Here is a 16,142-nt window from a genome sequence, read left to right on the forward strand (position 1 = left end):
TTGATAGTTAAGTTTCAGTTTCATAAGACTTCAATAAATCTGTAAACAGAACAGCACATTCACATCACAATTTCATTACAAGTCTATAACGGTTGCATTGGAAAATACTTGCCAACGCCACAGCAGTTTTTGTCAACGTGCCTCATACTGGACAACTGCATAAAAACCAAATAAAGAAAGATGTAAATGAAAAATGTAGATAAACTGCATGTATGTCTTAAAGTAGTGCATCAAATGCAAGCATGTCATTCTCAGAAGAATCACAGCCATTAATAATTTTCCATTTTTCCGTGACCTAGGCACAGCGAAGATGGTCAGCATTCAACACTAACATGATGTTTTTCATTGACCTATTTCATTTCACATTGGGTTTTGTTGTTCTTATTGGGTTATATCTGAAAAAGGAGCCTTGGAGCAACGGTTAAGTTGTTTAGGGTTCAGTGCTTCCACCAAATATAACTTATCAGATGAGTAACTACTCAAAATGATGAAGAAGAACAAATAATTGTTGACATGATTGGTTAATTAAACTCCTAGACCCTCCATAATTTTCTTTAAAAAAAAGCATCAAATTCGAACAATACATAGTTGTTAGGTATCAGGCAAGATTACCGAATGCTCAGATGAAAACTTGAATCTCCAAATAAACACAAAAATAAGTCATGTTACTACTTCTAAATATGAGTACTTGTTATTGTACTAACTTCTAAGGAGGTAGAGACTCAAACCCTATGTCAAAAATCAAAGGTCAATTCTGTTGACTAGTTTGGAGCCTAGACATGCAACTACATTTTAAAACCTAAGAGAATTTAACTGTAAGAATATATTTATTTTCTGGAGTTTCATTCGGGTATGGTGTTCCCAATTTTACCCGTAACCAAAATTAGGGTTACGATTACCTCTATAATTCAAAATAAACCATCCAAACAAAGTGCACGTTTCATGCATTGAAAAATTAGACGTCCATGAACAACACATTACATAAACTAAAAATTATGAGAAAACAAGATAGGAAAATTGAGAAACAGGGATTATGAAATTCAAATTGTAAAAGAGAGGGCTTACTGCGACGAGTGCGCTTCTTGTAAAGGATACGGTAACCGCATTCTCTGCACTGTATAACATCACCTGGTTTCAGCGTATTCTCCATACCACAATCTGCACAACGAAGAAACAAATGAAAAAAGAAAACTTCAAAAGAACAAATTGTTTTTCAGAACCCTAGAATTCAAAACCACTCATAGGCAGAAGAATTATCGAAAAAACAAATATGAGAGATGAGATGAGAGGAGAAAGAGAAACCTCCGCAGATGTAGCTAACTGGCTCAGCTTGAGGATCCATCGATGGCGCGGGTTTCTGAGTGATCGAGAGACTCAAAGATTTTAAGTTTCAGGTTTTGGTGCAGCCAGCAACACACTATAAAAATAGGTCAAAGAGATACGTTTTAGCCAAGGTTCTGAAAACCGAACTGCTCATTGAACCACTATAATTATTGGTTCATTAATATATTGGTTCAACCAGTTTAACCATAATTCAACAGAAAAAACCATTTTTAATAAAAGAATAAATAAATTATAAATAAACATTCTAAAATATCATTATAATCTAATATAAACTTTTAAATATCTTCTAAATTTAAAACATTTCATGAAATGTCTTCAACGAAAGTCTTAAAATCTTAAAAAAAAAGTACAAATTTAAAAGTTAAATAAAAAATATATCTAAACATAAAATGCCAGCATAAAAATTTGTCATCAATCATCGTAAGTTAGTAAGGCTTGGACCATTGTTGGAGCATACAAATTTTACTCCCGAGAGACATGAGGAAGAATGATTATGTTTTCGAATCTCGTGGGAGAAAGTAGTAGTTCAATTTCTACTAAATCCAACACCTGAATATATAATACATTTAATCAATGTAAAGATAGAAAAATGCTTGTATTCATTAATGCAATTGCAATGCTTTGGTTTCAGTTACATGAAAATTTTCATACTTGTGCAAGCACAATTGTCATTTTCTTTTACACCTGTTGCTGTCAAACTTATACGAAAAATATCTCAGATACACCACAATATAAGCTTTCAATTTCAACAAAATAAAAGCTATAGATTATAGATAAGAATACAATCAAGATTGGAGAGTATTTGTCAACTAAGAACCATAAGGAGCGGTTGTATTTATACTTAATCTGACAATTCCTATCTGTAGTTTACATTTTAGAACTAAACTAGTCCATCCAAGCCATCATTTAATCTAATCAAAAGTGAACCACAAAATCATTTGACAAAATGAAATAGCACTTCAACTGCTCTTGTCATCTTTAGGATTCCACTTTAGCTTCCTCAGGCTGGAAAAATAAATAAATACATAAAAAGAAAGGAAAAAAACCCTCCAAGTTTTATAACATGTTCTGTGTTCTGAAATTAATTAATTGTTAAAACTTAGGTCAATACCAGTTAACAACGCTTGAATCTTGATACAAACTGCAGATCATTGGTTCCAATCCAATTCCAACTAACTTCCATGCGAACAATATATTAAAATTAATCCCATAAATAAATAAATCTGATCCAAATAATCAATAATCTCGGTAAATTAAAATCACAACACAAAAAAAAAAGAACAAGCGATTATTGCCACTGACCTTCGAAGACGATGCCGACAGAACGTTGATTGACCAGACGACGGCGGAAGAAGAGAGCAGGGGTTGGAGACTTGGGGGCAGTGGCTACACGGACGGACGGCGGCACTGGCTCAACGGACGCGCGGCGGCACTGGCTCGAAGAGAAGAGAGGCTAGGGTTGGAGAAGGGGGAGTGATTCACACTTCAGAGTTCTGGCTTCTGGTCGAGTGAGAGACTGGGAGGCATGGTCGAGTGAAGCAGTAGGGACGACGGCTGGATCAGATTCGACGGCGGCGGTAGGACGGTGGCGGTGACACAGCTTGAAGAGGAGAGTGACCGAGGATAGGGTTTTCTTTGAGAGGGGGAAGCAAATGCGTGAGAGACAGAGAGGGTGAGGCTCGTTCCCTTTATCTAATACCCAAAACGGTGACGTTTAAGGCTGGAAGGTCAAAACCGACCAGGTCCTGGTTCGGTTCGACCGGCAATTTCCGGCCGGTTCATCGGTTCTACAAACACAGACAGACATTGCAAAATGTTTCTACAAACAAACAAAAGGAAAATCATCATCGTCCTTACAAATTTCAATTTCTTATCTTTTACTCTTGTTTCAGTATTTCCTTTCAAACAAACACAGGATTAGGGCCTCATTTCTTTCTTCGTAAACCGAACCAATAGAATCTAGCCTGACTTAGGAATAAAGGAAAAGAAAAAGAGAATTCGATATTTCGATCAAACCCTTTGCTGTCTTGAAGGTCATGGCTGCGATTCGGAATATTAACATAGTAACAGAGGCTATGTCCGACTCACCAAGTTCTCTCTTCAAGCCCCAAAATTGGTCAGCACTTCTTGTCTTCTTCCCTTTTTTAATCAAAAAGGAAATTCTTTTATTTGTTATTTTTTTAAATATTATTTACTACATGATTGGGTTAGAATATGAAAGTTTGTGTCTTAGCTTGCCTTGAAAAAATGTACATTCCTTTTTTTTTAGAATAGGGTATATTTAAATTTTTCTTATAAGTCTGAAATTAAGAAGAAGGAAAATTTAGCTACAAATATAATAAAATGTTACTTACTATTAGAACAATATTCCTATAATTTACTAATTTATTTGACTTATGCGCCTTTAATTGAAAGATTATAGAATATTGACTAATGTTTAGTTTGGGTTTTTCATGGCTTAAACACTTTTGGTGACCTAAATATATTAAAGGCTCATTTGATTTATGATATGAAGGCCTAAAAGAGAGATTGATTTATATAGTAAGATGTCAGAATTTAACTACTCTACAAATAAAATTTATCGTGCATAAGAAATTATTCAACTGTGTAAGTCAACAAAACTTACCCTGAATATAAACAAATATTATATATATAATTTTAAGCTTTCTTCTTAAAATACATTTCAATCTGTAACGCATTTAAAAAAAAAATACTGAAACAATTTTGTACGAATTTTGGTGGGAAAAAAATGTAAAACTCTACAAGTTTGCTGTCCTTTTATGAATTTGTGAATTTTAATTTTGGTACCCATTAAAAAAAATAATGTTCCAAAAATAAAAAAATATTTAGATTTGATCCCCATGTCTCATTTTTAAAAGTTTATATGTGCCATTTTCAGGATTTACAAAAATAAAAATTATTCGTTGTAAAATTGATAAGCTGAATGCTGAGCTTTCATTCCTCCCAATTTTCATTATTTGTTCCAACAGACAAGACCAACTTTTTGGGATCATGTCCATTCCATCCAAGTTGTTACTCGCATCATTATCGAATATCGATAGACATTTTGATGGACCTTCAAGATATGCATCTCCTATTACCATGAGACAGCTTGTACCTGCTTGAATTTCTTTTTTTTTCATTTTATATCTTAATTTATCCTCAATAATAAAATATGTCTTTTTTCTTTAACTTGTGATTGTAAAATAGCTCAAATAGTTAAAAAAGGCTGACTAAAAGAAAATAAAAAAGAGGGGCAAAATATTATGCCATATAGTAGTAGGTGATTAATTTATTTCAAAAAGTAAGAATCATTTTAATAGTTCAAGACTCGAAGGATCATTGATGGTTAAATTTTACAAGACTTCGCCAAAACAGAACAATACCTTCACATCACAATTTCATTACAAGTCTATAACGGTTGCATTGGAAAATACTTGTCAACGCTATAGCAGTTTTCGTCAATGTGCCTCATACTAGACAATTGCATAAAAACCAAAGAAAAAAAGATGTAAATGAATGGTGTAGATAAATTGTAGGTATGTCTTAAAGTAGTGCATTAAATGCAAGCTTGTCATTCTCAAAAGAATTTCATCCATTAATAATTTTCCATTTTTCCGTGACCTAGGCACAACGAAGATGGTCAGCATTCAACACTAACATATGATGTTTTTGATTGACCTATTTTATTTCATATTGGATTTTGTTGTTCTTATTGGGTTATATTTAGAAAAGGAGCCTTAGAGCAACGGTTAAGTTGTTTAGGGTTCAGTGCTTCCACCAAACTATCTTAGATATAACTTATCAGATGAGCAACTACCCAAAATGATGAAGAGGAACAAATCATTATTGACATGATTGGGTTAATTAAACTCCTAGACCCTCCTTCATAATTTTCTTTAAAAAAAGCATAAAATTCGACTAGTGCATAGTTGTTAGGAATCAAGCAAGATTACCGAATGCTCGGATGAAAACTTGAATCTCCAAATAAACACAAAAATAAGTCATGTTATTACTTCTAAATACGAGTACTTGTTATTGTACTAACTTCTAAGGAGGCAGAGACTCAAACCCTATGTCAAAAATCAAAGGTCAATTCTGTTGACTAGTTTGGAGCCTAAACATGCAACTACAATTTAAAACTTCAGAGAATTTAACTATAAGGACATATGACCCGAATGAGTTAAGGAATTACTCATATGGGTAAGGTGTTCCCAATTTTACCCACAACAAAAATTAGGGTTACGATTATTTTCATTATTTAAAATAAACCATCTAAACAAAGTGCACGTTTTCACGCATTGAAAAATTAGGCGTCCATGAACAAAACATTACATAAACTAAAATTATGAAAAAAAACAAGAAAGGAAAATTGAAAAACAGGGATTATGAAATTCAAATTGTAAAAGAGAGGGCTTACTGCGACGAGTGTGCTTCTTGTAAAGGATACGGTAACCGCACTCTCTGCACTGTATAACATCACCTGGTTTCAGCTGTGTAAGTGAACAAAACTTACCCTGAATATAAACAAATATTATATATAATCTTAAGCTTTTTTCTTAAAATATGCTTTAACTTGTAACGCATTTAAAATAAGATACTAAAACAATTTTGAACAAATTTTGGTGGGAAAAATGTAAAACTCTACAAATTTACTGTCCTTTATGAATTTGTGAATTTTTATTCTAGTACCCATTAAAGAATAATAATGTTCCAAAAATAAAAAAGAATGTTTAGATTTGATCCCAATGTCTCATTTTTAAAAGTTCATATGTGCCATTTTCAGAATTTACAGAAATAAAAACTACTTGTTGTGGAATTGGTAAGCTGAATGCTGAGCTTCCATGTCTCCCAATTTTTATTATTTGTTCCAACAGACAAGACCAACTTTTCTGGGATCTTGTCCATCGTACTGAAGTTGCTACTCGCATCTTTGTCGATAGACTTTTTGATGGACCTTCAAGATATGCATCTCCTATTATGATGCCAGGGCATCTTGGCTAGTTTTACTAGCCATTTTTTGTATGCTTTAGGCTGGTTTCATGCATTTTCTTAGGAAATAAGCAAGTATTTGGTTGAAAATGCAATCATACCATGATTCAAGCAAACATTGTGAATTTTGAATGATTTCATAAGAATTATGCATGAATTGAATGATAAAATGGATGATGCATGATCTCATGATTAAGAGTAAGACTTTGATGCACTTTGTTTGATTGATTTCAAGTAACAAGAAGCAGAGTACGTTAGTACATGCCACTAACGTGGCCATTAATGTGGAATGAAGGAAAGTTTGGAACGTTAGTGGGAACGTTAATGTCATTAACTTTGAAGAAGGAGAGCATGGAAAGTTAGTGGCAACGTTAACGCCACTAACTTTAGCAAAGCAAAGGAAGACCCACGTTAATGGCCACGTTAACACCACTAACATGGACCATTAACGTGAAAGAGGGGGGTTTTGTAGCGTTAGTGACAAAGGTGAGTGTTACTAATGCTCTCGAGCTTTGGCATGCCTACGTTAAGGGCCACGTTAGTTACACTAACGTGGATCATTAACGTGGGAAAAAGGGACAAGGAGCAGCGTTATTGGAAAAAGTGAGTGCCAATAATGCTAGCGAATGACTAAGAACCTACGTTAAGGGCCACATTAGTTACACTAACGTGGACACTAACGTGGGCAAAATCTCACCCGGCAGCCTGACCATGCCTTCTTCAAACAAGAATAACTTGAGCCATAAAGCTCCAAATGAAGTGATTCCAGTGGCATTGGAAAGTAGGATTCCAGAGCTTTCCAAGAATATATGGCACTACATGGTGGACACTAAATTTGAGGGAGAAAATCTGTCCCAAAAGTGCAAAGATGAACATGGTATCAACCTGTAGTAAGGCCAGCTGACCTATTTACCTTCCAAGAAGTGTAACTCTAGCTGTAGAGCTCCAAATGATGCGCTTTCAAAGGCGTTGGAAATTAGATATCTGGAACTTTCTAACAATATATAATAGTATGGGATCTGGTGGACACTAAGTTTGAACTTCAGAACTTGGCAATATTAATCCCCTGAACGCTAACGTTATTGTGGCTAACTTTTCCAATAACACCAGCGACTATGCCAGCGACTATGTCCCCTTCAAAGGAGCATAACTTGAGTTACAAAGGTTCAATTGAGGGGATTCCAGTTGCGTTAGAAAGCTGACATTCAGAGCTTTCCAATGATATATAATACTTGATAGTGGGCATGAAATTGAAGCACAAACAATATGCATCTTTTAAGCCCCAAAAACACCAACTGGGTAGCAAGTGTGACGTTAGCCACACTAACTTCAGCACTAACGCCACACTTGTAGCGTTAGTGTGGCTAACGGTAGCACTAACATTAGCATCTGGACCTCAACTTGATTCACTTCACTTTCAAGGACCACCCAACCTCAAGGAAGCAAGCCCATAAGTGTCAACCAATCAAGGCCACAAGAAGCATCTAGAATAGAAATTTTTCATTTAATTGTAATTTACTTTGAATTTCATTTCATTTTGTAATTTAGGAGAGCCTATATAAAGGCCTTAGTTTTTACATTCAATTCATCGATGGAAAATTAAAGGAAGGGGGAGAGAGTGAAGACCAATTCGAACTTCTGTGAATTGGCACACTCCAAGGAGAGTGGGTCTTCGGACCTCTCCCCTCCTACACTCTTCTTCCTTTTCTCTTTTTTCCTTTTCTTAGTAGTAGTTAAATTTTAGTTTGTACTTTTAATTTATGAACTTTGAAGTTTCAATTTCAATTTTAATCTTCATCTTTATTTTTCTGCACTTTCTTTCTTTTTCTATTTTGGTAGAGCAATGAACAACTAACTCTTTTCATTGGGTTAAGGAGCTCTGTTGTGATTTGATGGATCGATTATAGTTTTCATTCTTCTTTTTCTTTCTTTTCTCTTGATTTTACTAGAAAGCTTTCGTTCTTCAACCAATTGGTTAGTTGTCTTGGAAAAGAAACTCTCCATAATTGGATCTCCTCTGAGCCTTGGAAGAGGGATGAGGAGATCAGGCTAGAAATGCTTTCTCATGTTGGACCAAATTGGGGTTTGGATGGATATAGTGACATATAATCCTACCAACATTTGATTGGGAAATGCATGTGGTATAATCAGTAACCATACTTCATCTCTTCCCATGAGCAATTAAATCAAGGAATTGGGCAATTGTTCAAGCTTAGAGAGATTGGATTGCCAAGGAATTGGGATCCAATCACTTAAGATTGCCAAGGAGATCAATGAATGCATTGATTGAGGAAGAGATGAGAATGAACTTGATCCGGAGGATTGCAATATCTCTTGATCCCAATGTTCATTTTATTTTTAGTTCTTATATTTACTTTTCTTGCCATTTTACTTTTCTGCACTTTATTGCTTTCTTTACTTTTATGCCATTTACATTTCCTTGTTACTTATATTTCCAATATGATTCGTCTAACTAGGATAATCAATTAACCATTGATTGCTTAATCCGTTAATCCCTGTGGATTCGACCTCACTCTATTGTGAGTTTTTACTTGACGACAATTCGGTATACTTGTCAAGGGAAATTTGTTGAGAGACAAGTTTCTGTGCATCAAGTTTATGGCGCCGTTGCCGGGGATTAATTGTGATTAACAAACTACCGGTTGATTGATTTACTAGATTAGACACTTTTCTTTTGTCTTTGTTTTCTTTTGTTTCTTTTTTTCTTTTGCTAACTAAATGTTTGTGATATTGCCTCATTGGGAATTTCCTCAATTATGACAAGGGAAATTCCAATCTCTTTTATCTTGGTGATTGTTGTTTGATACAGAGTATTTTGAAGAAAAATGGAGTATAGATCATCCTTTGGTCAATCAAGTTACATGGGATATTTCTCACCACCACAAAATAATTCATGTTATTGTGATAATGGTGGTTGGGAATATATAGAACATGAAATGGGGTGCTTCCCAGGGCCACAAAATGGTCGACATTTTGATGAATTTGATCACTACTCATGTTGTGGCTGGAAAGATCAAAACCAAAGAGATTTCACTCATTCATACCCCATTCATGAAGAGTCATCACCTCTTAATTATCCAACTTCACCTCCTAGTTTTACATGTCCAAATCCTTCATCACTTGAGCATGCCACAGCACAAAATTCTTTTCACAGTCCACAACACTCATTCCATCACCCACAAAGCTCATACCATTCTCAAAACTCAAACCATTACAACAATTCTACTTACCAACACTCCGACCAAGGACCATACCAAGCCTTACATAACACTTCTTTCCAACCTCCATACCAAACACAAAGTAGCCACCCTCAACCTCCAAATTTCACCTCAGGTGCACACCCACCCCTCGAGGATAAGCTATCAAGGATAGAGAACCTACTGGCAATGCTCTTGGAAGAATCTAAGGACATGAAGACTTTCCAAGAGGAAGTAAAATCCATTATGCAGAACCAGGGGGTTGCCATTAAGAAGCTTGAGGCACAAGTTGGATATCTATTGGTGCACGAAATTGCAATCACACTTTTGCAATCCGCACAACTAACCAGCAAGTGCACTGGGTCGTCCAAGTAATACCTTACGTGAGTAAGGGTCGAATCCCACGGAGATTGTTGGTTTGAAGCAAGCTATGGTTATCTTATTAATCTTAGTCAGGATACCAATAGGATTCTTTAGCCTCGATTGTAAAAGATAAAAGAGCATGAAATAAATACTTATTATGCAGTAATGGAGAATATATTGGAGTTTTGGAGATGCTTTGTCCTCTGAATTTCAGCTTTTCTCTTGTCCTCCTCTTCACACATGCAAGACTCCTTCCATGGCAAGCTGTATGTAGGGTGTCACTGTTGTCAATGGCTACTTCCCATCCTCTCAATAAAAATGGTCCAAATACTTTGTCACAGCACGGCTAATCATCTGTTGGTTCTCGATCATGTCGGAATAAGATCCATTGATCCTTTTGCGTCTGTCACTACGCCCAACACTCGCGAGTTTGAAGTTTGTCACAGTCATCCAATCCCAGAATCCTACTCGAAATACCACAGACAAGTTTTAGACTTTTCGGATCCTCATGAATGCCGCCAACAATTCTAGCTTATACCACGAAGATTCTGATTAAGGAATCTAAGAGATACCCATTCAATATAATGTAGAACGGAGGTGGTTGTCAGGCACACGTTCATGGATTGAGGAAGGTGATGAGTGTCACGGATCATCACCTTCTTCATAGTGAAGCGCGAATGAACATCTTAGATAGGAACAAGCATGTTTGAATGGAAAACAGAAATAATTGCATTAATTCATCGAGACGCTGCAGAGTCCTTCACCCCCAACAATGGAGTTTAGAGACTCATGCCGTCAAAGAGTATAAAATTCAAATCTAAAAATGTCATGAGATCCAAAATAAGTCTCTAAAAGTTGTTTAAATACCAAACTAGTGACCTAGGTTTACAGAAAATGAGTAAACTAAGATGGATAGTGCAAAAATCCACTTTTGGGGCCCACTTGGTGTGTGCTGGGCTGAGAATTAAGCTTCTCACGTGCCTGGGCTATTTCTGGAGTTGAACGCCAGGTTGTAACCTATTTCTGGCGTTGAACTCCAACTTGCAACCTGTTTCTGGCGCTGAACGCCAGACTGCAGCATGGAACTTGCGTTGAACGCCAATTTACGTCATCTATCTTCGCGCAAAGTATGGACTATTATATATTTTTGGAAAGCCCTGGATGTCTAATTTCCAACCCAATTGAGAGCACGCCAATTGGACTCTTGTAGCTCCAAAAAATCCATTCCGAGTACATGGAGGTCAGAATCCAACAGCATCAGCAGTCCTTTTTCAGCCTAAATCAGATTTTTGCTCAGCTCCCTCAATTTCAGCCAGAAAATACCTGAAATTATAGAAAAGCACACAAACTCATAGTAAAGTCCAGAAATATGAATTTTGCCTAAAAACTAATAAAATTATACTAAAAACTAACTAAAACATACTAAAATCTACATGAAATTACCCTCAAAAAGCGTATAAAATATCCGCTCATCATCTATCAAAGCAAATCCATACCCATAATTCTCTTAGTGACACCATGGCAAACCCAAGGAAGGAATCAGAAGAACAAGAAAAAGAGGCACCTATACCAAGTGAGATTCCTATGAAGAAGGATGAGGTCAATCAAGGGGGTCCACACTACTCCAATGAAACAGAGAGTTACATAAAGGGTGAGTTCATTGAACCACCAATTCAAGAAGCTCTTGATGAAAAGGATGCTCCAACCATCATACAACACCCAAGTTCTAAAATCAAGGTGGTGAAGACAATCAACAAAAGCACCAAAAAGAGGATGGTGACCAAGAACAGAAGGACAATATCCATGAAGAAGAAAAGGTCAACCAAAAGCTATCCCACCCCTACCCCAACAAGCAAGTTTACTCAAGCTAACAACAAAAGAAAGCTTGCTGTGGAGAGGCACTCTAAGCAAGGGGCATTAATTGACTCCTCTTTCTTCTTGAGGTCATTCCTCTTAACAAACTGGAAGAAGAGGAAGAAAGTCATGAACAACATGTCAAGTTAATGAGATTAAAAGAGCGCTTGTTAGGAGGCAACTCAACCGTAGGTAACATTTTCTTTCCTTGGTTAGTTTACTTTCAATAATTTGACATATGATTGCATTCTAAGTTTGGTGTTGCCATGCAACAATTTGATTTTCAATCTTCACTGGGTACTTGCAACATTCTAAATTGAGAGTGTCACACTAAGTTTGGTGTATGCAATCAAAATGTCTCTATTTATATCTCTTGTGCCTTTATTGTATCCTTAATTTTACTTGCTTAAGCACATGCATTACTCACATTTCATTCCGTAAGACACTCATGATCCATCATAGATCCCATCACCACTATTTTAATTGTTGCTTGAGTATAAGAAATCATTCTAAATTTGGTGTGGGAAGGGAAAGAATAAGAGGAAAAGGACAACAACAATGAAGATGAACTACAAGGTGGTAAAGTTCCTTTTTCCTCTTACTTATTTCCAGCACTTTAAATTGCATGATTGTCTTGTATTTATACATGTGTGATTACTCCTTGTGAATAAGCATAATTTGATATTTGATTTGTAACATGTTGCTATGATATCATGATTATCATCTTGAATTTTACTTGCACACAATATCTCTAAGAATGCAACAAAGAAATCATTCTTTTGAAAGGAAAATGTTGAAGAATTTTATAAATCTTGGGGCAAGCAAAAGATTAAGAGGAGTGGAGGTTCTGATTGTATGATTGTGTATTGAGGTTGCATGTTTGTGAAAACTTGCATGGGAGCTCATAGACAGGAAATGAAGTCTAGAGAAGTATTATGGAATTTCTCAAACATCTATTGATCCAAGAAGCAGTAACAAAAGAAAACAAAAGAAAAAGAAAAACAAAGAACAAGCCCAAGGTTCTGAGCATCAATTACTAGGAAGAGAAAGAAAGAAACAAGAACTCAAAGAGTTATTGTCCTAGTTAAATGCTTGTGGTGGATTTGTGTCAAAGAGAAAGGCTTGAGCAAGTATATCCTAAGGGGTACTTCAACACCTAATACCTTAGACAAACTGGTTTGGGAATATTGATTGAAAGCTTATCTTAAAAAGCCGCTTTGAGACAAGATACCTAGAGTCGAGGCCAAGATACAAAAAGAAAAGAAAAATGTTAGAAAATAAGTGTTGCTTCAAAGGTGACAATCTATAAAGAGGATTCCATAATATCATTTGAATGAAAGTCCTAAGATCTAAGACTTCCAAAATGTAAGGACTAATGAGCACTGGAATCCTTGCATAAGCATACAAATTAGAGTTCACCCCACTATCACTTATGCACTTCACCTACTAAGGCATCATAAGTAATTCTTCAATACATTCCAATTAAGAGAATTCTTTGTGCATAGTTCTTTTCTTGCTTGGGGACAAGCAAGATTTAAGTTTGGTGTTGTGATGCCAGGGCATCTTAGCTAGTTTAACTAGCCATTTTTTGTATGCTTTAGGTTGGTTTCATGCATTTTCTTAGGAAATAAGCAAGTATTTGGTTGAAAATGCAATCATACCATGATTCAAGCAAATATTGTGAATTTTGAATGATTTCATAAGAATTATGCATGAATTGAATGATAAAATGGATGATGTATGATCTCATGATTAAGAGCAAGACTTTAATGCACTTTGTTTGATTGATTTCAGGTAACAAGAAGCAAAGAAGAGCCACGTTAGTGGCTACGTTAGTGCCACTAACGTGGCCAATAACGTGGAAGGAAGGAAAGTTTGGAACATTAGTGGGAACGTTAATGGCATTAACTTTGAAGAAAGAGAGCATGGAAAGTTAGTGGCAACGTTAATGCCACAAACTTTAGCAAAGCAAAGGAAGACCCACGTTAATGGCCACGTTAACACCACTAACGTGGACCATTAACATGGAAGAGGGGGGTTTTGTAGTGTTAGTGACAAAGGTGAGTGTCACTAACGCCCTCGAGCTTTGGCATGCCTACGTTAAGGGCCACGTTAGTTACACTAACGTGGATCATTAACGTGGGAAAGAGGGACAAGAAACAGCGTTATTGGAAAAAGTGAGTGCCAATAACGCTAGCAAAGGACTAAGAGCCTACGTTAAGGGCCACGTTAGTTACACTAACGTGGGCAAAATCTCACCCAGCAGCCTGACCATGCCTTCTTCAAACAAGAATAACTTGAGCCACAAAGCTCCAAATGAAGTGATTCCAGTGCACTGGAAAGTAGAATTCTAGAGCGTTCCAAGCATATATGGCACTATATGGTGGACACTAAATTTGAGGGAGAAAATCTGTCCCGAAAGTGCAAAGATGAACATGGTATCAACCTGTAGTAAGGTCAGCTGACCTCTTCACCTTCCAAGAAGTGTAACTCGAGTGGTAGAGCTCCGAATGATACGCTTTTAAAAGCGTTGAAAAGTAGACATTCAGGGCTTTCCAACAATATATAATAGTATGGGGTGGACACTAAGTTTGAACTTCAGAACCTGGCAATATTGATCTCTTGAACGCTAACATTATTGTGGCTAACTTTGCCAATAACGCCAGCAACTATGCCAGCGACCCTGTCCCCTTCAAAGGAGCATAAATTGAGTTACACAAGTCCAATTGAGGTGATTTCTGTTGCGTTAGAAAGCTGATATTTAGAGCTTTATAACGATATATAATACTTGATAGTGGGCATGAAATTAGAGCACAAACAATAGGCATATTTTAAGCCCCAAAAACACCAACTGGGTAGCAAGTGTGACGTTAGCCACACTAACTTCAGCACTAACGCCACACTTGTAGCATTAGTGTGGCTAACGGTAGCACTAACATTAGCACCTGGACCTCAACTTGATTCACTTCTCTTTCAAGGACCACCCAACCTCAAGGAAGCAAGCCCACAAGTGTCAACCAATCAAGGCCACAAGAAGAATCTAGAATAGAAATTTTTATTTAATTGTAATTTGCTTTTAATTTCATTTTATTCTGTAATTTAGAAGAGCCTATATAAAGACCTTAGTTTTTACATTCAATTCATCGACGGAAAATTAAAGGAAGGGGGAGAGAGTGAAGACTAATTCGAACTTCTGTGAATTGGCACACTCCAAAGAGAGTAGGTCTTCGGACCCCTCCCATCCTACACTCTTCTTCCTTTTCTCTTTTTTCCTTTTCTTAGTAGTAGTTAAATTTTAGTTTGTACTTTTCATTTATGAACTTTGAAGTTTCAATTTCAGGTTTAATCTTCATCTTTATTTTTCTGCACTTTCTTTTTTTTTTCTATTTTGGTAGAGCAATGAACAACTAACTCTTTTCATTGGGTTAAGGAGCTCTGTTGTGATTTGATGGATCGATTATAGTTTTCATTCTTCTTCTTCTTTCTTTTCTCTTGATTTTACTAGAAAGCTTTCGTTCTTCAACCAATTGGTTAGTTTTCTTGGAAAAGAAGCTCTCCATAATTGGATCTCCTCTGAGCCTTGGAAGAGGGATAAGGAGATCATGCTAGAAATACTTTCTCATGTTGGACCAAATTGGGATTTGGATGGATATAGTGACATATAATCCTACCAACACTTTGATTTGGAAATGCATGTGGTATAATCAGTGACCATACTTCATCTCTTCCCATGAGCAATTAAATCAAGAAATTGGGCAATTGTTCAAGCTTAGAGAGATTGGATTGCCAAGGAATTGGGATCCAATCACTTAAGATTGCCAAGGAGATCAATGAATGCATTGATTGAGGAAGAGATGAGAATGAACTTGATCCGGAGGATTGCAATATCTCTTGATCCCAATGTTCATTTTATTTTTAGTTCTTACATTTACTTTTCTTGCCATTTTACTTTTCTGCACTTTATTGCTTTCTTTACTTTTATGCCATTTACATTTCCTTGTTACTTATCACTCCAATATGATTCGTCTAACTAGGATAATCAATTAACCATTGATTGCTTAATCCGTTAATCCCTGTGGATTCGACCTCACTCTATTGTGAGTTTTTACTTGACGACAATTCGGCATACTTGTCGAGGGAAATTTGTTGAGAGACAAGTTTCCGTGCATCAAGTTTATAGCGCCGTTGCCGGGGATTAATTGTGATTAACAAACTACTGGTTGATTGATTTACTAGATTAGACACTTTTCTTTTGTCTTTATTTTCTTTTGTTTCTTTTTTTCTTTCGCTAACTAACTGTTTGTGATATTGCCTCACTGGAAATTTTCTCAATTGTGACAAGGGAAATTCCAATCTCTTTTATCTTGGTGA

General features: G+C 36.1%; 1 protein-coding gene across 2 annotated transcripts; it reads right to left on the reverse strand.

Moving 5' to 3' along the window:
* LOC107489065 (DNA-directed RNA polymerases II, IV and V subunit 12) lies at positions 1 to 3,122 on the reverse strand. 2 transcript variants are annotated; one of them, XM_052261577.1, is made up of 5 exons: positions 2,647 to 3,122; positions 2,456 to 2,520; positions 1,303 to 1,417; positions 1,066 to 1,158; positions 1 to 155 (listed from the first exon to the last, which is right to left on the reverse strand). In XM_052261577.1, exons 3-5 carry the CDS (start codon positions 1,340 to 1,342, stop codon positions 133 to 135), a joined length of 156 nt encoding a protein of 51 aa, XP_052117537.1. In that variant the 5' UTR covers positions 1,343 to 1,417; positions 2,456 to 2,520; positions 2,647 to 3,122; the 3' UTR covers positions 1 to 132. The 2 variants fall into 2 exon arrangements, with proteins under 2 accessions (XP_052117537.1, XP_015965327.1); XM_016109841.3 differs by lacking the exon at positions 2,456 to 2,520 and having other exon boundaries at positions 2,647 to 3,101.
* Between the last annotated feature and the right edge of the window lie 13,020 nt (positions 3,123 to 16,142).

This window comes from Arachis duranensis, chromosome 5 (assembly GCF_000817695.3).
Source record: "Arachis duranensis cultivar V14167 chromosome 5, aradu.V14167.gnm2.J7QH, whole genome shotgun sequence".
Taxonomy (NCBI): domain Eukaryota; kingdom Viridiplantae; phylum Streptophyta; class Magnoliopsida; order Fabales; family Fabaceae; genus Arachis; species Arachis duranensis.